We start from the raw sequence: 25,544 nt of genomic DNA, 5'->3' as shown, positions 1-25,544 counted from the left end.
TGTGTCTGCAATTTGCTGCTCCTCCTGCTGCCAATTTGCATTCTCCCAATCTACACATCCCTCCTTTTCATCCGGTAACGCGATCCTTCCCACCGCCAATCACGGGTTGTCTGTTCTTCACTGCCCGTTCCATGCGTCAACATTCTGGACAATAACCGGAGCGGCAAGCAAGTGCTTGCTGCAGGAGTCGACACGGAAGGTGTGTATTCACTTTATGCTTCTCCATATTCTCGTTTTCCATTCCAGCTTCCAGGGAGTTATCGCCTGTGCCTGTCCCTGTGCTCGGTCTACCCGCGTCCGCCACGCGATCCTCCCTTTCATCCCATTCCTCGAAACCCCTCCTCCACTTCCAGAAAAAGAAAAGAAAGGGAGATCCTTGAAGACTGTCTTGGAATGCTAACCATCCCACCTCTCATGGATTATCAGATCTAGACCCCACCGTCTCTTCCGCCTCTTCGGCATCGTCCCCGTCGGTCCATCCCAAGGACGCGCGCATCCCGCCTGACGATTCACGCCGGGCCCCAGAGTTGCTCTTGTCCTCTCCCTCCTCAGGAGACTCGAGTAGCCCATCGGACACTGGCTCTCCCTCCCAGCAATTCTCCCCGAGTATCACTCTCGACCCCCCGCCCTTGCCGTTCTTCTCGACAAACCGTCGGCCCGTCGAATCTCTGACTGCCTCTCCCGAGAACACGAGAGCAGAGAGCAGTGTCTACTATACCACAGCCTGGGGATCCCCGTATGCCGCGCCGAGTACCCGTCGCCTCTCTCTGACTCTAAGCCAATTTGCGGGCATCGACCACGGATCCGAGGCCAGCTCCCCCGCCCCTTCGGTCGCAATCCCAGAGCTTCGTCGAGCAAGCGTCGCAGTCAATTCAGCCGATCTTGACGATCCAGCGGAAGTAGAAGAAGGAGGCAAATCGATCCGGGATTTCACCCAGGATTGGATTAATCAGTATCTCTCCGGTCAACCGAGAACCGAGCGCAGCAACTGGTTGAGCGACGACTCCGGAAGCGAGGCGCCCTCGTTCTTTACCGCGCAGAATCACCTTGCGGACGACCTTTCGGACGACTGGCTTGGTCTGGAAGATAATATCCGTGACAACGACCTCCTGAAAACACCGACCCTTTCCGATTTCGTCGGTCGAAGAGCTGCCGCTCGTGCCAAGGGAAAGAAAACCGTGCACAAGCGCACCGATACTTTGCGCCAGGAAGACTTTTGGGGATTTGCATACGATAAGGAACCGTCTAAAAACATAATGTCGGATACCAAGGAATCTCATCCTCCCGGCGAGGTGATATTTGATGCCGAATCACCGTCAGAGAAGCCACTGCCGCCTCCCCCGTCAAGTACCATGGAAGAGGAAACAAAGACTGGAGTCTTGGAGGAGTTAAAACCTGAACCCGTGAATCGATCAGCGGCTCAGACTCCCAGGAGAAGAAAGAAGCTGAATTGGCGCGGGAAAGCATGCATCATTGAGCTACCTACGGACGATAGACGTGGTACAGAGCAATCCGGTATCCACCTTTTGACCCCTGCCGATGTCGAAGCTCGAATGAAGAAGTGGGAGGAGGATGGATACGATACCCGCGGTTTCACCATTGGCGATGCGGTCGATGAGTCCCAACCCGCTGTACTTGGTGGCCTCAGCCGTGCCTTGTACCCGGATCCAGCTGAGCTGTGGGAGGAAACTAGGGGCCAAAAGGCTCATATCCAATTCCCAGACAAGGCTGTGTGGGATGACTACGTGAATGAGCTTCAAGAGGCGAAGCTACGAGCTCTAGGTGTCGACTTCGGTCACCCTGAGCCCCAACCCTCTGTTTCGCCATCAATCAATGCTTCTCAAACGCCATTCCCTGGCCTCGCATCACCACCTATCCCAACCGCTTCGGCAGGAGCAACCCTCTCGGTGCCATTCATCCTTTCTCTCCAAACTTTGGCCAGTCTGCGACTACGAGTGCTGGTATTGGCTCTTTGGCGTCGCCGGCTTCGCAATTTAGTGTCCAGACTCCATTCATGGGCATGGACCAGAATATGATGCCCGGTTTCCCCTTCCAATTCCAGCCTACGCCTCCTGCACACGGTACCATGACACCTCAGAGCTTGATCAATCTCCGCCAGGCAAGCGGATCCGGTGCCCCAGGAGCGCTCCACAACTTCAACTCGATCATGTCCCCCGTGTCGGCGTTTAACGACCAGGGTGGCTTCCATGGTGGTGGATTTGATGGGAAGAATGAGTTCGATGCACAATTTGCGCACATGGGTCAGGAGCAGGGTCTGCCATACCAGACTCCCCAAACCCCTGTCAACGCCCCCGATCACTTCCACGCATCAAATGTTGAGATTGCACACCCCACCCCGCGTGGTCATGGCCATAACTTGAGCGAAACTCTACAGAGAGGACTGGAGCAGATGAACCACAATAATTATCACATGGATCAATCTGCTGATCATCAATTGGAAGAGGATGACCGCGATGCTGCTCATCATGCACTAAATGCCAACATGCTTCAATCTCGCTGGGGTATGCCAGAGCATGAGCAACATCAGATGCACGACCAATCCGGTCATCCCTCGCACTCTTTCTCCCAACAGCCACACCAGTTCTACCATGAGCAATTCGGCCAGGGTAACAACCACCACGAAGGCTCCGACATCGATACCAACCCTAGCCTTGCTGGAACCCCCCATACCCGCGGGGTTCTGCCCGATCACGGCCCGTGGCATGATTCCAAGCCAAGCCACGAGTCGTTTGGCCACCAATCCAAGCTTTCGGTTTCGTCTCTCAATGTTGAGGCCAAGGAATTTGATCCAACCGCATCCTTCGGGTCCCAGCCTGCGCCATTCGTCAACAGCGCGTTCCAGTTTGGTGGTATGAACCGAGGCTTCGGCTTTACTCCTCCTCCTCCTGCCCCTTTTGCTCCCAATGGCATGATGGACGATCATATCGAGCACAACCCGGCTCCCAAACCAAGTGCATTCAAGTTCTCTGCGGCATCTTTCAACGTTGACGCGCCTGTTTTCAACCCCGGTGCCAGTATCACCTCCAACGCTAGCTCCGAGCAGCCAGCTGCCAATCGGACAAAGATCTTCGGCGATATCGACCTCAATGAGATCTCTAAACCTTCGAAGGAGTCCAAGGCGATTCCAATTGTCCGACCGGATGAATCTGAAGCTACGAATGCCGACGGTGAAGTCCAGACCGCTGATAACGATGGTGATCGACCAGTTCCTACCGATCGTCATAAGCGTGCTCGTCGCGGAATCGGTCATGCTGAAGGTGAAGCCCGCTATAGCATTTCCACTCACCCCTTGGGCGAGACTGGTAACGCTCAGGCATCGACTACGCTTCATGCCGTTGCCGAGGGCAAGGAGAACGCTTCGCCAGACGAGAAGACCATTGAACGTAAGGGCACACCCCACAGCGAAGCCGAGACCTGGACTTTGTTCGATTACAAGACCGAAGGTGCAGCTGCCAGATCCTACACTGCATCTCCGATCCAGGCTGAACACGCCGAGGAGACCGAGGAGAGTGTCAAGCAACCCCAGCGCAAGCGCTCTGCAGACGGTCTTCAGATTGACTACAAGGCTTCCGCGCATGGTCCTTCCGATTCTAAGAGCTCCGTGAAGAGCACCACACTGTCGGCAACGGCCAAGCCTTTCGAGTTCAAGCCGGCTGTTCCCAGTTTCTTCCCTACTACTGTCGAGCCGTCCAGCTTTGCAGAGCCCGAACCCCAACCCGAGCTGCCCCAGCCTGTTGAGAAGAAAAAGCCAACCGGTGGTCTTATGGCTTCTCGCTTCGCTACTGCTAGCCCACCAAAGGCTCAACAACCAACCCCTGAGCCAGAAAAGACACCTGCCCGTCAAGTGCACAAGGGATTCCACTCCGATTCTGGCGATGAATCTCTCGACGATGATGAGCTGAACGCTGTCATGGATCAACTCAATGACGACTCCGACGTCGGTATCATGCGACAGACTACCCCCATGCCACGCCAGCTGATTTCAGACTCCGCTCCCACAAAGGAACGCCAGTTCGGTCCTGCAGAGGGCCGAACCGAGGCTCCCAGCCCCAGCCCTGGCGGTGGCCCGAAGACACACAAGCTCGATATTCCCAATATTGGCTCGGATGGCGACGCTCAGAGCAACTTCACCTTCTCTCCCCCGAAGAGCATTGTCTCTCGTCTCCAGTCCCCGGTTCGCCATCTCATTACCGAGAATGACCATGTCAGTGATTGGGATGACATGATCTCCTCCGGTGAGGATGAGAAGTTCTTCAACCGGAACCGCTTCTTCGATCGCCGCATTAACGACATTGTCGGTTCCGCTATCGATGATCGTCTTAGCCCCATGGAGCGTGCTCTGGCTGTCATTCAAACTTCTGTGGCTACCATTGCCTCTGGATCTGCTAGCAGGAGAGCAATTCGCAGTGTCTCCGGAGATGTGGAGGACAGCGATGCCGACGATGAAGATGATGATGAGGAGCGCGAAGTCACTGTCCGTGACCGTTCGCCTCACCACATGCGTGATCGTAAGCTGGAGATGCTGAAGAGTGTTGTCACAGAGGCTTTGCTCACCCATGAACTCCCCCACCGCAACATCCAGCACTCCAGCCACAGTGAAATGGCGCTGCTGAAGGAGAGCATCGCCGAGCTGCAAGCTTTGACTATCAAGAAGCTGGCCCAAGATCCGGTCGGTGACATGCGTGAGATTCTCGAGGAGACTCTTGCCAGGCAGCTCGCTCAACAGACCCCTCGTCTGTCCGAGGCCGAAGAAATTGGCGCCGACAGCTTGATGATGCAAATCGATGGGCTGAAGAGCATGCTGCGTCTCGCCGATGACCGCGCCGAGGCTGAGTACAAGGCTCGTCGCGAGGCGTCGGACTCTGTGCTTGAGCTCCAGCGTCTTCTCAAGGTTGCTGAAGAGGATGCTGCTCAGCACAGCGCTGCCGCCGAGGATGCCGAGACCCGGTTCCTGCAATTCAAGGAGGAGAAGATTCCTCACTTGGAGAAGATGCAGTTCCGCACCGAGTCTCTCAGCGAAGAGAGCGAGACTCTCAAGGTCACGATTGCCGAGCTTTCTTCTAAGAATATTGCCCTCGAAGGAACTCTGGATGAGTACCGTGTTTCTAGCGATCACTTCCGCCGTCAGCTTGAGACCACCAAGGATGAGAACAAGTCCCTCCATGAGACTGTTGATCACTTGAGGACTCGTATTGAGGATAGCATGGTTGCTCGCCAGAACATTACTGAGAAGTTTGATCGTCTTCAGCATGATATGGTGACTGTCACATCCGATGTTACTACTGAGCAGGCCAACTTCCGCAGAAAGGAGGAAGAGCAACTTGCCAAGTACAATGAGCTTCGTGCATCGCACGCTCGGGAGGTTAAGCTGCGTGAACAGCTTGAGCAGGAGGTTGTTGAACTTTCTAAGCAAGAGAGGGAAGCTGCGAAGATCAAGTTCATCCACGAGCAATCGCAACAAGAGAACGTCAAACTTGAGGAGACTGTCGCAGGCCTGCGCGCCGAAAACCACGACCTGCAGATTAAGGCTGCTCGCTTCGAGCGCGAGTTCAACGAAGCTCGTGAAAGCAGCCGTGTTGAGATCCAGCGCACACGTACTGCGATGGAGGCTGATATCGAAGCTTCCAATAGCCAAGTCAACATTGTCCGAGCTGAACTTGAGGCCCAGGTCATTCGTCTTCAGAGCCAGCTCGATGGTGTTCGCATGGATGCCGACACCTCCCGTGAGCGCTACGAGATGCTCTTGGAAGAAGCCAATGAAGTCAGGGTGACCTCTCTAGCTGCTGCTAAGGAGTCCCGGGAACTTGCACTTGACGACCAGCGCAAGACTCACGAGCGTGTGCTCAACGATCTTCGCGAACGCCACGCCCGTGCTCTGCACAACTCCTCTGAAGATCGTGCCCGCGGTGAAGCCCATAATACAGACCGACTCGCTCTCTCCAACGACAAAGTCAAGCATCTCCAAGAGCGCGTCCAGCATCTCGAAGAGAAACTCGAAATCGCCCAGTCCGCTGCTCGCCATGCTGCTGCCGCCGCTAAGGGCAAAGCACCTGCCCCGGTCCAGTTCCAGCACCAAGACACGCACACTCGCCCTCAATGTCCTTCAACCAGGGATCCAATGAGCCAGAGCGCATCTCCCCCCAGGCCCTCCGTGAATCCATCTTCGTCCTACAAGACCAGCTCCAACAACGCGAGACCCGCATCGAAGAACTCGAGCAAGAAGTCGCATCCGTAGACAAAGACGCACCAAACAAGATCAACGAGAAGGACACTGAAATCAACTGGCTCCGCGAACTCCTTGGCGTCCGCATCGACGACCTCACAGACATAATCAAAACAGTCTCCCAGCCAAACTTCAACCAACACGCCGTCCGCGACGCCGCAATCCGCCTAAAAGCCAACCTCCAAATGCAACAACAAGAGCGCGAACGCGCACTTACAGGAGGCCACTCTTCCCCCCTTTCCCTACCCTCCATCTCCGACATTGCCGCTTCTCCCCGCGCCGCCCTTCCCCTCGCCGCAGCCGCGGCTTGGGGTAACTGGCGCAAATCCCGCGACGCGGCGAATGGGAATGGCTCTGCCGAGAACACTCCGTCTAAATCCAGCAATGCGGGAAGCTTTCTCTCCGGACTCTTGACTCCGCCCAGTTCGCATGCGCGATCCAATGTTCCGCGTGGCTCTGTCGCTGCTGGAAGACCGGGACAGGGACAGGGACCGGGTCGATCTACTCCCACCACTTTTGAGACTCGGCCGTTGAGAGGACTCAATTCTACTCCGCGCCGTGGCTCGACTCGTCAGGAGGTTCAGGCTTCTATCGCTGAACCGCCCAAGACACCCCCTTTACTTCGTCGCTCGAGTTATGACCATGATGCGGAGCCGGGGAATTACGAGGAGGGTAGCTTTGCGGATGATGTTGAGAGTACGGTTGATGGGGTTGTTTCTGATTCACCCAAGGATGGACCATTCGGTCCACGAATTACTTCTGATGCGGATGCGTTGGCTGAAATTGGGGGGCTTGGTGAGGATGATGTCGATGCTGATGCTGATGCTGAGGTTTTGGGCCAGGGTGAATATGATGATGAGGATGAAGGCGAGGAGACTGAGACTGAGATTGATACCGAGGTCGAAAATGAGATTCGGGCTCAGGCTCAACCTCAGCCGGAGATCTGATCTTGTTTCCTTTCCACTCATTTCAAACTCGACTTGAATCCACCCTCCCCTCCCTCTTCTCCCTTCCGTTTTCCATTTCCCCCGTGATCATCTTTTAGACTGTTGAAAATCATGCCCGTGTCATTTAGTTGATGTCTGCTTCGTTTTCGATCTCGATTTCCTTTTCTTCTAGCGTTGTTTTTCACACTCACACTTACACTTACATTTTACATTTTACATTTACCCCTTCCACCTCTCTCTCACTCAACTCAATTCACCCGACCTTCAAAAACAAGAAAAGGTCCCCCACCATTCGTTCCCATATCTACATATCCATCCACATTTCTTTCCTTCCTTCTTCCTCCTTTCATTTTTCTTCTCACACCCCTCAGATCTGTGATTTGTGATGTCCTTTCGGATTTGATTTGATACCACCCTGTTCTGTCTTCGATAATTCAAGTTGACTTTGACTTTTTATTTTCTGGTCTCTGTTCATGTTATGCTATATTACATGCTTCTACCCCAACTGTATATTTTCACCGCCTATTTTCATGTCCTATCGTTATATTTAAAACTTGAGGTTTAACCTACATTTACATATTAATCAATACGCTGTCCGCTCTTTATATTCTTGGTATTCATAGTGCTAGTATATTTGAAGAAAATACTAGTACTTTTTTAATCTTTGCAGTAGTACTCTATATTCTGTTACCTGGTCATAATTATGGTTTTGATGGGGTCCTGCCAGGAAGGTTTGGAACACTGTTGCTCCAACCGTATTTGAATAATGATGTGGTATTACTGCAGTATTTTCATGAATATATAGTATTTATATAGCTACTATTTCGGTATTTACGAACTATTCATCTTATTGAGGCGAATCCCAGGTCTGTTCTAAGTGGAAGTTGGCTTCTACCTGGCTGTATATATTTCCACTACTACTAGTACTAGTAGGTCTCTAATACTAACTAAAAGTTGAACTTGAATCGGCGAACAACTTGAATTAACTACGCTTGAGCGATACTACCTAGGTAGTACTAGTACCTGCTTCCTCTCGATGTAATTTCCCTCAATTGAATAATAATATTGGCTTCCACTGGAATTTCCCTAATACTACTACTAGACAGCACTCCCCTCTGCTGTTTACAAGTGGTCCGAGCGTCTCCACTCCCGGCGACTTGACACCTTCCACCTTCACCTTCCGCAGACCGAGCCAACTTGAACATCAACACTCCAAGTCCACCCCACCAGACACCCCGTCGCAACGAGAACCATCCATCATACGCCTCGTACGGGTACTAGCTCACTCGCTCACATCCACCATGCGCTTCTCCACCGCCACCCTCCTCGTCTCGGCGCTGGGCTGGTTCTCCGTCGCGACCGCACACACCATCCAGCTCAAGGCTCACTCGCGCGAATGCTTCCACGAAGCCTTACACAAGGATGATCTCATGACCGTGACGTTCCAGGTTGGAGATCGTGAGTTTGGAGGCAGTGGTAATCTGGAGATTGATTTCTGGGTACGTCTTCTCTTTCGCTGGAGGTTCCCTCCTTCCCCTGGTTCGAGTTGTGGATGGAATGAGTGAAAGGGAGTGTCAATTGCAAACCTTTCAAGTTCTCCAATCAATATGTTCATCTCAATATCCCAACTCCCGCTAACCATTGTCTTGTTTGACCCCTCCAGGTCGAGGACCCTCTCCGCAACCGCCAATACTACCAGCAAGCCATCTCCAACGAGGACTACTCCTTCACTGCCCAGACCGACGGCAAATACAACTACTGCTTCAGCAACGAGGGCTGGACCTCCAACTCAAAGGAAGTCTCCTTCAACGTCCACGGAATCGTCTACGTGCCCGAATCGGAAATGTCGCAAGATCCCCTGGAGGCTGAGGTCCGCAAACTTTCCGAGAATATGGCTCAGGTCCGCGATGAGCAGGGGTACATTGTTGTTCGCGAGCGTGTGCACCGGAATACGGCCGAGAGCACCAACGGTCGTGTTAAGTGGTGGAGTCTTTTCCAGCTGTTTGTTGTTATTGGAGAGGGTATCTTCCAGGTGTGGTGGTTGAAGCGCTTTTTCGAGGTGAGTTGCACTGCACTGCACTGCAGCACAGCGAGATGATGCCCCCCGGGTCTGTGTCCGTGAACGTATACTGATTTGATTGTCTCGAATTTCTAGGTCAAGCGTGTTGTCTAAACCTTCCCCACCTTCTTACCACTTTCCCTTTCCTTGTCGAAAAGAAATGAAATGCGTTGCTGAGCGATGACGATGACGGTCTGCATGTGGATATTGGAAATGTGACCAACTTGTGTTCCAACCATTTCTCATGATTGCTACTTTTTTTTATGTCATGGTACCATGCAAACATCTTCTGATAGTCTAATATACCTGTACCACCAGCCACAACAGCGTAGTTGGAGATGTATACCAAAGCCGAGAAATGCCTCGTACAGAAACCGGCGCAAGACTAAGCCTGAATAGTCAAGGGGAACCAGTCAGAGAACTGGGACTATCAACGATTCCCAACCCCGATCTTAATGCTAATATCGGATTGGGCTCTTAAAACCGCTCTTGGAGTTGTGGTGGTCCTTTTTTCTTCTCCCAAGGAACACACCCGTCCTCCGCCCAACTTGAACATCCCACTTCCACTTCCACTTCCACTTGCACTCCTCTCGTACTTTTGTTCTGTTCCTCCTTTCATTCATCTCGTCTTTGCTGCAGACTTACATGTAAGGAGCTTATATATTGGCAACCCTCAAGGAAAAAACTGCCCAACCTCCAATTTGAATCTCCTTGGAGGACATCTCCGATCGCAGAGTGGTACCTTACATGAAAGATCGAATCGACATGGCCCTCGAACTTAAGCTTGAATACAGGGCTCCGAGTCGGAATCACACCACCTCCGAATCTGAGTCGGAGTCATCAGAGTCCCTATATCCATCCCTAGATACCCTCGACACAAGCGATCCGCTCTTCCACGTCTGTTGGCGCCGTCAGTCGTGCTCGTATTGTCTGGCCGGCGATGTTGCCTGCAGCTGGTGCGCTACTGTATGTGACACGAACCTTGACTTGAATGTTTAATTCTATGCTATTCTATTCCGAGTCTATCCTATCCCAGCACCTCAAGTTGTTCCTCCCCCCCTGATTCATTCAGGTCTAAAGGCTTATTCTGTTTTTCTCTCTTTCTCGTGGGACTCTCGCATTCCCCCGACATAACATACCGTTTCACCTTTCTCTCCCTTGCATTCTCACGCCCCATTCCGAGTTTCGACACTGCTTTGTCCCAGTTGGGCTTGATTTACCCCTCTCTTCCTTCACCTCCGTACTTGACTTTAGTTTAGCAGTTGCACCTTCCAGGCCAGGGCAAGCCTTGTCCTGCCCATCTGACCTGCACCATTACTATTGCTAACCTCGTATCCAAACTAGTCCTTGGCCTGCGTGCCCAATGCCGCACGCTTACCGATCCTAGCCCCCATCAGCAATGCCCAGATCTGCCCGCTCGGCTCCAAGGAGCGGTGGGAACTGAGGGCAATGCCGTTTGGCTGTAATGTTAGTACATTGACGTTTCTTTCTGTTATAGGGACTGTGGTGGGGATGGTGGTATTGGTTGGGATGGGGGTTGTTGGGTTTTGCTTGGTGAGATTGGTACGTCGACGATGGAAGGAGTCTGATTATGAGAGACTGCATGGTCGGGGGGTTCTGGGTATTGGACTGCTTGCTTCGGTGTCTGGGCTTATCTTTGGGTGGCGGGGTGAGAGGGAGAGGGTGTCACGGGCTTCTGGGATGGATGGAGGGGAAGGGGACGGGGAAGGGGAAGAAGGGCTGGATGAAGGGGACTCGGAGACAAGGCCTCTTTTAGAAGGAATGTGAGTTGAAGGCTTGTATTTGATACGAAATGATATGAAATGAATCGACATGATTGAGACGAAAACGATTGCACTCAAGCTCCGAATACCCCGCACAGGATATGGATATGTGGACGTGACATGACATGAACAAGAGAAGTAGAGAAGTAAGTACGAGTACTACTAGAATGTACATGATTTATCAAGCTCCCACAATTGCGTCCATCTGCTCCCGAACAAAACTCGCCAGATCATCAACCGTCTTCTTCACACGAGGAATCATATGGCCCCCGCCATGATCATAGATCTCAGAAGTATCGGGGTCACACATGTTGTACAGAACCATCGACCCATCCAGGAAGGGATCTTGTGCCCCGATAACATGGCAGGTCGGAACAGTTATCTCATACTCATCCGAGTCCTCATCTCCAACCATGATATGTCCCTTGATTGGATCGAGGGGAGGCCAGCCACTAAACAGAATGCCCAATTTCAGACGAGGCTCTCGTCCATATTCCTTCCGTCGCCGTTCTTCCTCAATAAGCAGAGATGCAGCTATCTGACCACCTTCAGAGTATCCAATGACGGCATCGATGTCACCCTCTGCATCAACGATCTTGATTAAGCGATCGAGGACACTTGCGATATTAAGATACGTTGGATTATCTGCAATCTCAATGGCTTCTCTCATGGATACCTCGGCCGACTCGCGCTTGGGGAAGTCGCTCATATTGAATTTGCCTAGATTTCCTCTGGTGGCTTGACAAAAGGAATAATATGGCGGAGGCCCGAAGAACGCAGCATGTTCCTCGGGGGGATGAACCTCTATCTCTCCCTGAACGAAGAAAAATTTGGCTTCTCCATTCTGTTGAAGAGAAGTGATAAACGGCCCTGTATCCCCGCGGGTGCTCCCGTTAGTATACCGACATCCTTAACTGACTTGACTGTCGACGTCTAACTTCACCCAACTTACCGAGCTGCGCCGTGAATCCCTATTGCATGGTAGGAGTGATTAGTTAGAGGAAAAACTAAATCTACATATCACGCAAATCTGGAATCACAGCATACCTTTGCACTGCAGTAGGCCCCCAGTAAGCAGAGAAATTTCATAGTGGCGATATGAACGAGGTTCAAAGCTCCTCAAGGTCCCCAGGCAGGCAGCCTATGTAATAAGGGAACAAGATACTCAAAGGAAGCAAATATGCACTAGAAAGCTTACCGCCACCGAACAATAGTAGGCCCTTGCGAAAGTACTCGCTAGGACCGGGAGAAGTGACCGTTTGCCCCTGCGCTGGAATGCACCCTCACTTGAGCAAGGGCCACCAACGGCAACAACAACAACGCGCGAGAGGAGCTTCGCCAAAGAATGGTGCGTGTAGTGTGATCAGATCCTGGAGACCCCGATCTGCGACCCTAGAGAGACACGGGGGAGAGACTAATGAGGGATTCAATACCCTTCTGCAGGTGGAACGGCGCGAGACTACTAGTAGCTACTATATTTTTGTGCCCGCGTCATCAAGGGAAGAAGGCATGGACCCTTCGATCCACCTATCATTGAACAGTGTCTCAAAAATCCCCCGGCTGGAGAGCCTCTGTTGTCCACTGATCTGCAGTCATGCACTTGATCGTCATGCAAGGGCGAACGTCTACTCCATAACAAGCCCTATCGTGGGCCGCGAGGGCCCTGTCCTGCCTTTAGTTGTCGCGTCTCGCCACATACATCGTGGAAAGGGCTCATGGCTTCTCTGTGAACATACAACTTCTTTCCTTCCCAGCCCAAGAAAACAAACGGAAATTCTTCCGACTCTTCTTTTCGCCTACCACTTGCCACTCTTTTCATTGTTTTCTTTTTGTCAACACGTGCCGTGCCGTATATCGATATCGGTAGTGGAGGGTACATAGTTTGTTCTTCGAACAGCAAGACCGACTCTTTCAATCGAAAACCTCAATAATGCATTTAGAGCCGATTAATGGGACTGGCACGCCAGTGCCCGGCGATGTCGAGCAGCGACAGCCGGAGGAGGAGGAGCAGCAGCAACAGCAGCATCATGAGGAAAACCTCGGCGATGCGCCGAAGAAGCTGGCCATTATCGGCATGGCCTGTCGACTTCCAGGCGAGGTGACAACACCAGACGAGTTGTGGGAACTATGCTCGCGAGCTCGAAGCGCCTGGTCACCCATGCCAAAGAGCCGATTCAACGCCGAAGCCTTTTACCATCCGAACCCCGATCGACCCGGCTCATTCAACCCTAAAGGAGCGCACTTTCTACACGAAGACGTCGGTCTATTCGATGCGCCATTCTTCAATATTACTCTCCAAGAGGCGCGCTCGATGGACCCGCAACATCGCATCATGTTGGAATGTGTTTACGAAGCGTTTGAAAATGCGGGTGTCTCAAACCACTCGATTACTGGCAAGGATATTGGCGTGTTTGCTGGTGCTTCGTTTCCGGATTATGAGGTGAACAACACAAAGGATGCAGATTCTATTCCTATGTACGACTCGACGGGAACTTCGGTTGCGTTGCAGTCGAATCGCATTTCCTATTACTTCAATCTTCGCGGTCCTAGTATTACGGTTGATACTGCTTGTTCGTCTAGTTTGTCGGCTTTGCACCTGGCTGCGCAAAGTATTCGAAAGGGGGAATGTTCGATGGCGGTTGTGGGAGGTTGTCATCTTAATCTTGTTCCTGAGATGTTTATTTCTATGACGCGGTCAAGGTGAGACCTGAGTCCCTGGTACTTTGTTTGCTTTTTGATATCTGTGTTGCTGACTGAGGGAAATGTAGACTGCTCGCTGATTCTGGTCGATCATATGCATTCGATAATAGAGGAACCGGATTCGGTCGTGGAGAAGGAGCAGGATGCATAGTTTTAAAGGACCTTGAGGATGCACAAGCTGCCGAAGACGCCATCAGAGCCGTTATTGTCAACACCGGAATCAACCAGGATGGTCGGACAAGAGGTATCGCAATGCCAAATGGAGAGGCCCAAGAGGCATTGATTCGAGCAGTCTACAAGGAAGCGAAGGTCGACCCCGCCAACACTGGATTCGTTGAGGCTCATGGAACTGGTACCAAAGTTGGCGATCCACTCGAGGCTACGGCCCTGAATGCTGTCTTTGGAAAAGGACGGACGCCGAAGCAACCGTTACTCATTGGCTCCATAAAATCGAATATGGGTCACTTGGAAGGAACCAGTGGTATTGTAGCTGTTATCAAAACGGCTTTGATGCTGGAACGCGGATTTGTCTTGCCGAACTGCAATTATCAAAAGACGAATGAGGAGATTCCAATGGACCAGTGGAATATGAAGGTGAGAAATTATAAAATTAAACTTGTTTATTCAATTTGCTCATTTCAAGCAGGTTCCGAAGAAATTGCAGCCCTGGCCCCGGGGTAAAAACTACGCAAGCGTGAATAACTTCGGCTTTGGCGGGACCAATGCCCATATTGTCATGGAGCGTGCCCCTCGTCATAAAGGCCTAGGCTCGGAGAACACGGATCCTCTCAAACGGAAGGTGTTCGTTGCATCCGGTTATGACAAGAAGGCGGCTCTGGATACAATCAAACAACTCGCAACATACATGGATCTCAACCCGTTCATCTTTAATGACAGCCTAATGGATAATTTGGCCTACACTCTTGGCCAACGACGGAGTTTCCACCCTTGGCGCGTGGCCGTGGCATCTTCACACAATTCGGACCTTAGCGCATCCTGGGCGAAAATCCCAGAGCCTGTTCGATCATCCCGTGAGCCATCGATCGGTTTCGTGTTCACTGGACAAGGCGCCCAATGGCATGGCATGGGCAAAGAACTTTTGAGCACATACCCCATTTTCCGGAAGACGATGCAGGATGTGGATACTTGCTTGAAATCTCTTGGATCAACTTTCTCCATCATTGGTACGTGATATCACCAGCAGATAATTGGCTCGGTTCCTAACGCTATCTTTCAGACGAACTCCTTTTAGAAGACTCAACGGCGAGCAAGATTTCCGCCGCATACATGAGCCAGCCCGCATGTACAGCAGTTCAACTGGCACTTGTAGACCTTCTTTCGTCGTGGGGTATTCGTCCCAAGGCAGTTGTGGGTCATTCCAGCGGAGAGATTGCTGCCGCATACGCTGCAGGTGTCTTGACTCTGGATGAGTGTGTACGCGTGGCATATTGTCGAGGTGTGGCTGCCAACATCGTCGCTAATGATGACACTATCCATGGTGCCATGTTGGCTGTTGGTGCTAAAGCCTCCGATATCCAGCAGATCCTAGACGCCATCAAAGGCAAGCGGGCTGTCATTGCATGCGAGAACAGCCATACCAGTGTCACTCTTTCCGGCGACAAGGACGTCATCTCAAATCTACAGGTCGCCTTAGATAAGGAAGGGATCTTTACTCGCATGCTTCACGTTGATGTCGCTTATCATTCCCACCACATGAAGAGTGTATCCAAGCAATACCAATCGTTGCTCGGAAAAATTGCCCCCCAGCCATCTCGCGTTTCATTCCATTCGACCGTTTATGGTAAACTTGTCCCGGGAAGTGTGCTTGATGCTTCTTACTGGGTTGAGAATCTTGTCTCGCGAGTTGAATTCGTCAAAGGTGTGGAGAGTCTGCTCAACACCGAGGAGCCCACAGGACAGATCGATACGCTGGTCGAAATCGGTCCCCATCCTGCTTTGCAAACACCTACGAAAGACATTGTCCATACCCACGCTCCCAACCGCAACATGCAATTTGAACATACTCTGAACAGAAAGTTTGACGCCATAGAAGCTGTCCAGGACCTCGCCATCTCCCTCTTTAACTCTGGCATGATGACCCTCAACTTTCAGGAGATCAACTTTCCGAATCTGAACACCTGTGAACGCAAGCCCGCTATTTTGACCAACCTCCCCAAGTACCCCTGGAACCATTCGGAAAGGTACTGGATTAATGCCAGGCTATGCGATAACCTGTACCGACCTCAATTTGCCCGAAACGATATTCTGGGAAAGCTTTCCATCGAAAACATAGATTTCGAGCCTCGGTGGAGAAATATCATTCGGGCAGACGATCATCCATGGATCAGACAGCACCGCGTCCATGACAGCAATGTATATCCCATGACTGGTTTCTTGGCCATGGCCATGGAAGCAATCTCCCAACAAGCACAGATCCACCATCTGATACCGGGGAAGATTGAGCTTCGCGATATTTTCATCAGTCGAGTCCTCGCAATCCCTGACAACGCGACGGTAGAAACAATGTTAAGTCTGCGCCCTGTGCGACCTGATGCTCCGGGAAGAGCTGTTCTCGGCTGGCATGAGTTCAAAGTCTTCTCCTGGGCTGAAGGAAGAGGCTGGGATCAACATGTCAGTGGATTTGTCATGGTGCAAGAAGCAAAGGAAGCCAACCCCGTGAGCGGTTCCCGGGAAGAAATGGAAATAACTGGTTCCATGAAACGGACGGTGCAGGAAATCAACTCTTCCTGCGGAACGGCTGTGAATACGGACACCCTGTATGAAAATATTTCCAGCGGTGGTATTCACTATGGCCCTCTCTTCCAAGGCCTGAAGAATATCTCCGTCAACACAACGAAGGGAGCTGTCGCCACAATCGAGGTCCCCAATACCAAGGAGTGCATGCCCAATGAACACGAAACCGACTGCATCATCCACCCAGTGACTCTCGACCTCTGCACCCAGACAATGTGGCTGCTTCAGGGATTTGGCGAGCCAGGTCCACATGTGACATATGTTCCTTCGCATGTGAAGCACGTCTCTGTATCACTGGGCTCCAAGATTGGTCATGGCGCTACGCTAAATGTATACGGCTCTCAGTTTGGCGTGGAGTCTGCCAGCAGACCTCTGAGCAACCGAATCTTCGCTACGCACTCTGATGACCCCTCCCAGATCGCGGTGGAAATTGATGGCATCACCTTGGTCCCTATTTCGAATGATATCAAAGGATCGAAAGACAGTGCGCCAAACCAAATCTGCTATAAACTTCACTGGGAGCCCTGTTTTGAATTTCTTTCTGAAGATACTTACCGTCAACTCCCGCGACCTGATGTTAGTGACGGTGGCAAGGGTACTCAGAGAATGCACCAGCTTGACAGAGTCGCAGAGAATTGGCTGCGACGCATGCTGAGCGCTGTTCCCGAAGAGCAATTCCCTTCTCTGCCACATCACCTGCAAAGATTTTATCGTTGGGCACAGCAAACGTGCAGAGAGGCAGGAATGGTGGAAGATTTGCCCGCACAAATCATTAATCAGACGCGTAATGCGAACGGTGCCGGTGAATTCAACTGCAAAGTTGGAGAGCTACTCCCTCAGATTCTGCGCGGCGAGGTAGATGCACTTACTCTCATGCTTGAGGAGGATCTACTCAGTAAATACTACGAGGACTTGGATGGACTCCGCGAGGCGTACGCCAATGCCTCGGTTTGTATTGACAAGATCGCTCATCAGAACTGCGACATGAACATCTTGGAAATCGGTGCGGGAACAGGAGGAGCCACAATGCCGATTTTGAAGAGCCTGGGAGGTAACGAGCCAGGATCAACTCCCCGCTTTGGACACTACACTTATACCGATATCTCACCTGGATTTTTCGAGAAGGCGAAATCGAAGTTCGAGGATTGGGGTCATCTCATGACTTACCAGACCTTGGATGCTTCTACTGACCCCGTTAGCCAGGGCTTTGAGCTTGGATCGTACGACATGGTCATCGCTTGCAATGTTCTCCACGCCACGCCACAGATTAACGAGACCATGGCTAATATCCGCTCATTGTTGAAACCGGGCGGTAAGATCATGTTGATTGAAGAGACTGCATCAAAACCCCGCCATTTCCCCTTCGCTCTCTTGCCTGGATGGTGGCTCGCCAGTGACGAGGTCCGTCCAGATGGGCCCCTTCTGACCCGTGAAGGATGGGACGATGTCATGAAAGCGAACGACTTTTCTGGGGTTGATCTCTGCGTCGAAGAATACCCGGGAGCCTCTTTCCAGTCTGGTTGCTTGATCATGTCAACCGCCAACGGTCCCACAGCTGGGCCCACAAACCCTGGAGATATCGTCATTGTGGGAGGTGAGAGCATTGGAAGCATTTCCTTCTTGAGTCTTGAGGCCGGCCTGGCCGATGCAACTGGCGTGAAGCCGACAAGCGTATCTGATCTCGAATCGGTTGACGTGTCTGGAAAATGGTGCATCTTCCTCGGTGGCATGGATCAGTCATTAATGTCCCACCTTACACCCGAGAACTTCCAAGAGCTCCAACGCCTGATGAGTCGTGCTCGTGGTCTCCTATGGATTGTGCGTCATACCAACCTGGATCGTCAATCTCTTGGGGCAAACATGATTGTTGGATTGGCTCGCACCGTTCGGTCCGAAACCGGCGTGCCTTTCGCAACGCTCGACCTGGGAGAAAAGGAGAGCATGTCAGATGCTCAAGCCGTCCACCACATGCTAAATGTCTTCAAGGGAGTCTACTGTCACAAATCGCAACTGATGCAGAGTGACATGGAATTCGTTGTCCGCGATGGCCACATTTGTGTTCCCCGTCTGATCGACAACCATCAACTCAATATCAGCGTTCAACAAGAAACAGCGGATGCACCGCCAGCATTACAACCATTCAAGCAAGCGGATCGTCCACTCCGTCTCACTGCTGGAGAAAGCCGGACTTTGGATGAAATGTACTTTACCGATGATGATGCCCGTAACGATCCACTTCCCGCAGATTACGTTGAGATCAGAGTCACTTGCACAGGTCTGAACTTCCGCGATGTTCTTATGGCGATGGGCCAGCTTCGTGGAGACAAGCTAGGCCAAGAGTGCAGTGGTGTCGTCTCAAAGGTTGGCTCGGCAGTGACCAATTTCGCCACGGGCGATCGAGTCTGTGCCATGTCACCCGGCTCCCTCTCGACATACACACGTTGTGCAGCATCGTGCGCATGGGTCATCCCAGATGATATGTCATTTGAGATCGCAGCTTCGATTCCAGCGGTATTCTGCACAGCATACTATTCTCTTGTTGACTTGGGTCGTCTGGTGCAAGATGAGACTGTTCTCATTCATGCAGCAGCCGGTGGTGTTGGTCAAGCCGCCATTATCATTTCTCAAAGCATCGGTGCCAAAATCTATGCAACAGTCGGAAGTATAGAAAAGAAGAAATTCTTGATGGACACCTACAATCTCAAGGACGAGCAGATCTTCTTCAGCCGTGATACCTCATTTGCTGAAGGCATTCGCCGGGCCACTGACGGAGAAGGTGTGGACGTTGCCCTGAACTCCTTGAGTGGCGATGCCCTACAGGCTACATTCGAGTGTATCGCACCGTTTGGTCGATTTATTGAGCTTGGTAAGCGAGATATCACGACTAACTCGCGGCTTGAGATGTCCCACTTCAATGAGAACGTTTCGTTTGCATCGGTGGACTTGGGCATCGTGAGAGAAAAGCGACCCAAGCTTCTGAAGCGACTCTTCCGTAATTCCTTCCAGATTTTCGCCGACTCCCGAGCTCAGTCGCGCTGGCCCATTACTACACTCCCGATATCTGACGTGGAAGCTGGCTTCCGTGCCCTGCAAGGCGGTCAGGTTATTGGCAAGATGGTTGTCTCGATCACGAATGATTCTAAGGTCAAGGTGGGTTACTATCTATAACATAGCAATGAGGAGTTGAACTAAATATTCTTGCAGGTATACCCGGCACGGAAAGAAGAAAAGCTTCTTCGACCAGATGCTACCTACATCGTTGTGGGTGGAACTAGTGGAATCGGTCTTGATATTGCCAGTTGGATGCCACAAAAGGGCGCCCGCCATATTGTGCTTGTATCCCGAAGCGGTGCGGCAACTGAGCTGGCTCAGAACACGATCCACGATCTGAAGCAACAAGGCGTGACTGTAGACGTGTGCCGCTGTGACATCTCCAGCCAGCAAAGCGTTGAAGAGAACTTGTCTCCACTCCTCGCCGAGCTACCTCCTGCTCGAGGTGTTGTATACGGTGCGATGGTTCTTCGAGTAAGCATTCAATTGAAATATTTGATGAAGAACTCGTATTAATTGAAAAACAGGACATGCTTTTCGAAAAGCAGAGTTTCGACGACTACGATACAGTTATGAGACCCCGAGTACACGGAATCTGGAACTTGCAAAATACCCTGCAAAACCTGGAGAAGGGGAACCTCGACTTCTTTGTTACACTTTCATCAGCAGCCAGTTTTGTCGGAAATATGGGCCAGGCAGCATACGCAGCCAGTGGAACATTCATGGCCGCTCTCGCTCAATACTCGCAGGTCTCAAACATTCCCTGCACAACAATCGACCTCCCCGTTGTTCGTGGTATTGGATATCTCTCAGATGACAAGAAACGCGAACAGATTTCCTCTCAACTGGGAACAGAGTCTGTTTGTGCAGCTGAGATCCGCGGCCTTGTCGCCGCTGCCATTCGAAAGGAAATGCGTGATACCTGCGCAGGCCACTGCGTAGTAGGATTCGATGGTGTCAAGAAATATCCTGCTAGCGAGCAACCATTCTGGGTCAACGATACCAAGCTGTCGCACTTGCTACGCGTGTCAACTCTCGCAGGCACAGGCGACTTGGTCGATGCCGTGCAGTCCAACACCGAGATATCACCTGCATCCGCAATTCGCCAATCTCGCGGCCGTGAGAGTGCTGAAGCCGTTACGGTCAACGCTCTTGCGCAGAAAATCTCAAGCATTCTCATGCGTCCCATGGAGGATATGGATCCTTCAGCACCCATTTCAGTTTACGGTCTTGATTCATTGGTTGCGATTGAAATTAGAAACTGGATCACTCGAGAGCTGGAGGCCAATCTTCAGATCCTCGAGATTCTAACAAGTGATTCCTTACATGCACTTGCGGAACATATTTTGAGAAAGTCGGGTATTCTCACTGCTGAAATGAAGGCTGAGTGGGGGTTGGATGTTGCTGAAGTACGGAATGGCGTTGAGTGATCTTGTATCTGTATCTTTGGCTTTTCTGTATTTGATTGTAATTGCACAAATTGGATTTTCGGTCTCTAAAAAGATTTTTTCTCAACGTCACTCAAGTAGTTGGTAGACCATAGTAGTATACTCGGTGGTCACAAAGATAAAAATTACTGATCTTGGAATAATATGTATTTATAACACTTTAGACCAGAGGCAACTTTCTTTTCAGCCTTAGCACAGTTTTCAGTCTTGTAGCCTATCTACACACCCTCTGCTCAGATGCTCAGATGCTCACAGAGATCAAGGTACGGCGTAGCATACGAAGCAAAGGAAACAGTAGCTGTTCGACGAAAAAAGATAGCTTGAGGAGAAGAAGAAGGAGGAAGCTGAGATAGAACTAAGTACATGTAGGCGTGGATGCCTAAGTGGATGCCATCTACGTCAGGCATCCGCAAATGGTAACAACCCCAGTTCGTTACACCCTCACCCACTCTTTTATCCTAACTATGCTATTTTAATATATTCTAATATATTATAACTAATACTAGAGCTTATTATCTCTTACTTTAACCTTAATACCCTACTTCTATGATCTAGATAGCCTAGGCCTAGAAGCCTGCAGGCTTTGGCAAGGTCTAGGCCTATAATTATCTCAGTAGTCCTTACTTCCACTATCTTTTTTATCACCCTTCCTTTTCACTGCCATTCCTTCTTACCGCCTACTCTTTCACTATACTCTCTTTTTTTGAGAGTGTTGTTGAAAGGAGCTGTGCGAAAGTAATTTGACCGAGCCGTTGAAGTAAGTAAAATCATCAGGCGGCACTATTCAAGTACTCCCTAAAGTTGAGTAGAATGGGATACTCATTCATCTTCCTCCTCAACGGCAGTTCTCGTCGTGAGACGATACACATCATGGCCATTGGGTTCGGTTTCATGTTCAAGTGCAAGCTTTGAGAGATGGCCCAAGACATTCTCAATCTTGGTGTCTGCTTTGCTTCTGGACTTGCGACCTAGATTGTCCAACCAGGATACGTTCATCAAGACGTAATAGACCAGAGCTATAACAATGGTAACCCCGATTGAGTAAGCCCAGATCACGACCACAGTCACAACATCAACCCATCCATTCGATGTTAATTTAGCTTGATCCGCGGGATCGCTGATTTCTCCAGGCCCGGAAAGCCAGCCAAACAGACAAAACAATGTTGCGATAACGTCAACCCCAAAAATTGCACCGACTAGTTGCCACGATGGCCACGTTTTACCCCCCCCCTAGTGACAAAAATGAGCCAATTCTCTGTCAAGGAGATCTCTAAAAATAAAATTTCTTGGACAGAGCCAAAGTTTTGGATGATTCCGCCGTTGGGTAGGTAAAGTGTTCCACGGATCACCCAGGTCCCCAAGGCCAACAAAACACCCAGAAGGACACTAACAAACCAAATTTTGGGAAGCTGCCATTCAACTGGGCGAAGCTCCACGTGAGCGTGATCGTAGGCAACAGCAATGGTGGCCAAATCGGCAAAGAGAGCCAGGAAAACGATGAGTTCGGACCGCACGGTTTCGTTAATGATAATCATGGAAGTGCTGAGATAGATTTCGAGATGAAGGCAAAGGGCAATTCGATATTGTATGTAAGCCTTCATGCGCTGGAAGATCTCCCGGGCTACCTTGATGGACTTGATAATGGTACTCAGTCCGGGGGCCAGAAACACAATGTCGGCTGCTGATTGAGCAGCCTCGGTTGCTCCTTCCACGGCTATACCGCAATCGGCCTTTTTCAGAGAGGGAGCATCGTTGACACCATCCCCGGTCATAGCTGTAAGATGTCCGCGTTGCTGGAGCATCTCCACCACTTGGTATTTATGCTCAGGGAAGACTTCCGCGAACCCATCCGCCTTCTCAACCATATCGTGTTGAGCTGATCCAGTGAGGCCTCCATGAATCAATTTCTCAGAATTGTAAACCCTGGTACCTGGGTAGATTTTAGTAAATAATGTAGTCCACTTGGCTTCGCGACGGCCTACCTAGAGCAAGCATCTTGCATGTCTCTTTGGCGATTGCGATGGCGTCGCCGGTGAGCATCTTCACACTCAGCCCCAAATTCTGGGCATCTGTAATTGTGCGGGCCGTATCCTCTCGAGGAGGATCAAACATAGGATACATGCCCAGCAGTTGCCAGTCCTCTCCCTCTTTTTGAATTGCGACGCCAAGCGAGCGGAACCCTCTCCGCGCGAATTCAGTGGTCTTTTCTTGGTACATTTTGGTCACCTCTTCTGAAGAGTTGGTGAGTTTGATGATTGCTTTCGGTGCACCTTTCGCAGCAGTATAGCGGATGCCGTCTAAGGTTGCCACCGTGGTGATACGTTTGGAGACTGGGTCGAATGGAAAATATTTCTCGGTCTTCCAACCTTGCCGGAGAATCTCTCTGGCTTTTGGATAGCGCTGCAACGTGGAAACTGTCACTTTGTCGATTGGGTCAAGACTTTTGACGTTATGGGACGAAGCTAATGCTGCTACTGCCATCATCCAATTTATGTCAACCCCTTCGGTAACGAAGGGTTCACGAATACTGAGCTGATTGGCCGTCAAAGTACCCGTTTTGTCGGAGCACAATACATCGACGCCCTAAATACCTCAAGTTAGGTTTCTTGCTCCCTTCAGAGCGTATGAGTCTACATACCGCCAAGCTTTCGATGGCAGTCAGCTTCTGTACTATGGCCTTTTCCTTCGCCAAATAGGCTGCTCCGACTGCCAGGGTTGTTGTTGTGACGACAGGCAAGCCGACAGGGACTCCTATGATGAAGAGGATTAGGGCAAAATGCAGCAAATTCTGAGAGCTGTCTTCAGGTATCGCAATCTTCAGGTGGTGGAAAAACCCTCCAATCCACACACACAATATCCAAAAGACAACCAGGACAAGGAGTGTCGTGCCGATCTGATTCATGATGGCTTTGAAATGTCCTTGGTCCTGAGCCCCTTGAACCAGTGTGGCGGTTTTTCCGACAAAGGAATATTTCGCGCTCGTCACCACGATTGCGTATGCTTTGCCTCGTTTGCAACCCGTCGTGTAGTAGCATACTTCACCCATATACTTATCAACCTAAAGTGTGGTCTGTCAGTCTGCTTGAAGAGTGCGATTGAACCTAGATGAGAGCGATGTACCGCTAAGGACTCTCCAGTCATCGCGGATTGGTCAATTGCCACGATAGAGGATCCCCACGCTGCTTCCTTTCGATGGGTCGAGTCTTCGTCGCTTTTCTCTGTTGGTATATTATCGTCCAAAGAATTTTGTTGCCTCTTATATTTTTCGAAGCCCTCTGGATCATTATAATCGCAAATCAGGCGAGCCTCTCCGGGGACAGTGCAGCCCTCCTCCAGAATGATCTGCCACTAGTGAGCCACTAAAGACGATACTTATTGTCCGGTTGTACATACAATATCACCTGGAACGATCCCTCGTGCTTTTATCTCTTGCTCTTGCCCCCCACGGACTACCAAGGCCTTCATCGCAATGTCACCCTTGAGACTTGCCACAACGTCCGCGGCCTGCTTCTCTTGATACCAACCTACAGTAGCGTTTAGCATGAGAATACCAATGATGACACCGAAATCTATCCAATCGCGGAGACCTGCAGCGAGCACTGCAGCCATCTCCATGACTGCGACGATAAAAGGCTTTAGTGAATGCTAGAATGTTCCATGTCGATTTGTTCAATCATACCATATAAAATAGGTCCCTGAAAGTAACTCAGAAATTTGAGAAACAGGTTCTCTTTTTCTGCAGTCAGTTCATTCCATCCTATCTTCTTCCGACGAGATTCAATATCATTTTCACTGAGGCCACTGTGCATGTCCGTGTCTAGCCATTTATCTGGAATGGAGAAAGAATTCTCTTCATTGCTACTCTCCTCGCTATCTCTTTTCTTTTTACGGAGGCGTCGCCAAGGTGCCCACCAAGGAACATCCTTCTCCTCAAGAGCTTCACCATCACTTCTGCTGACAATTGAAAGTCGACGGGAATCACGAAGGGATGAAATGTAAAGGTCCAAACCAACATATTCGTCGAAGTTGGATTTATCGTCTACTCTGGGTTCGTTTCGCGAAGCATTGCCTTCAACGTTCTCAGCACGAGGCATTTTTTCTGTCATGGTGAACGTCAAGTCAACAAATAGTTGAAATGAAGTAGCACAAAGAAGAAGATAATTTATTGAATAATAAATATTGCCCTTTGGGCTCCCTTATACCTTGTCCGCATTGCAAGAGCAACCAGAACCAGAAATCGCTTAACCCGTCATTTGGAGCGCGGAACGGACGGTCCGGTGCGGAGTTATTGACTCACAAGATTACATCATCTGGCCGGTCCTGCTCGTGATTAACCGTTGTGGTCATCCTGTCCATGATATCTTGTAGGTAAACAATTTTTTGTGGTCATTTTACTCGTGCAATATAGTGGGATGGGGGGGATTGTGTTCCCGGTTGTAATAATTCTCAACCAGTTGCAAGTCGCAGTATTGATTTTCCCACCTTTCTCGTTACCTATTGATCATGTTCTAATGCATGGAATGATTAAATTTATAATGCTTCAAGTATGACGCTTAG

At 50.6% G+C, this 25,544-nt stretch overlaps 6 protein-coding genes across 6 annotated transcripts; 4 read left to right on the top strand and 2 right to left on the bottom strand.

The window, feature by feature from the left end:
• Positions 1-214: 214 nt before the first annotated feature.
• On the top strand, positions 215-7,191 carry N7509_007560 (putative myosin class II heavy chain (MHC); the record flags this gene model as incomplete). Its single annotated transcript, XM_056632197.1, has 4 exons — positions 215-266; positions 427-1,907; positions 1,943-6,079; positions 6,133-7,191. The coding sequence occupies 4 exons, from the start codon at positions 215-217 to the stop codon at positions 7,189-7,191; spliced, it is 6,729 nt and encodes a 2,242-aa protein (XP_056487748.1).
• A 1,301-nt stretch (positions 7,192-8,492) lies between these two features.
• Positions 8,493-9,364, top strand: N7509_007559 (p24 family protein; the record flags this gene model as incomplete). The annotated part of the gene is made up of 3 exons (XM_056632196.1): positions 8,493-8,690; positions 8,855-9,250; positions 9,347-9,364. The coding sequence occupies 3 exons, from the start codon at positions 8,493-8,495 to the stop codon at positions 9,362-9,364; spliced, it is 612 nt and encodes a 203-aa protein (XP_056487747.1).
• A 633-nt stretch (positions 9,365-9,997) lies between these two features.
• Positions 9,998-11,032, top strand: N7509_007558 (uncharacterized protein; the record flags this gene model as incomplete). The annotated part of the gene is made up of 2 exons (XM_056632195.1): positions 9,998-10,216; positions 10,595-11,032. Coding segments are annotated over 2 exons (657 nt in total), but the record flags the coding sequence as incomplete, so codon positions are not given.
• A 183-nt stretch (positions 11,033-11,215) lies between these two features.
• On the bottom strand, positions 11,216-12,123 carry N7509_007557 (uncharacterized protein; the record flags this gene model as incomplete). The annotated part of the gene is made up of 3 exons (XM_056632194.1): positions 11,216-11,904; positions 11,987-12,005; positions 12,082-12,123. 3 exons carry the CDS (start codon positions 12,121-12,123, stop codon positions 11,216-11,218), a joined length of 750 nt encoding a protein of 249 aa, XP_056487745.1.
• Positions 12,124-12,964: 841 nt separating this feature from the next.
• Positions 12,965-20,969, top strand: N7509_007556 (type I polyketide synthase; the record flags this gene model as incomplete). Its single annotated transcript, XM_056632193.1, has 6 exons — positions 12,965-13,734; positions 13,803-14,328; positions 14,381-14,918; positions 14,972-19,638; positions 19,693-20,013; positions 20,067-20,969. The coding sequence occupies 6 exons, from the start codon at positions 12,965-12,967 to the stop codon at positions 20,967-20,969; spliced, it is 7,725 nt and encodes a 2,574-aa protein (XP_056487744.1).
• Positions 20,970-21,806: 837 nt separating this feature from the next.
• On the bottom strand, positions 21,807-25,081 carry N7509_007555 (plasma membrane H+-ATPase Pma1; the record flags this gene model as incomplete). The annotated part of the gene is made up of 7 exons (XM_056632192.1): positions 21,807-22,217; positions 22,280-22,917; positions 22,970-23,570; positions 23,626-24,045; positions 24,108-24,329; positions 24,381-24,604; positions 24,667-25,081. 7 exons carry the CDS (start codon positions 25,079-25,081, stop codon positions 21,807-21,809), a joined length of 2,931 nt encoding a protein of 976 aa, XP_056487743.1.
• Between the last annotated feature and the right edge of the window lie 463 nt (positions 25,082-25,544).

The sequence above is a fragment of the Penicillium cosmopolitanum genome (genome assembly GCF_028827165.1).
Source record: "Penicillium cosmopolitanum strain IBT 29677 chromosome Unknown utg000008l:1.0-4398992.0:1.0-4402845.0, whole genome shotgun sequence".
Classification (NCBI taxonomy): Eukaryota; Fungi; Ascomycota; class Eurotiomycetes; order Eurotiales; family Aspergillaceae; genus Penicillium; species Penicillium cosmopolitanum.
The sequence above is the reverse complement of the archived record's forward strand: the minus strand, read 5'-3'. Positions and strand labels throughout refer to the sequence as shown.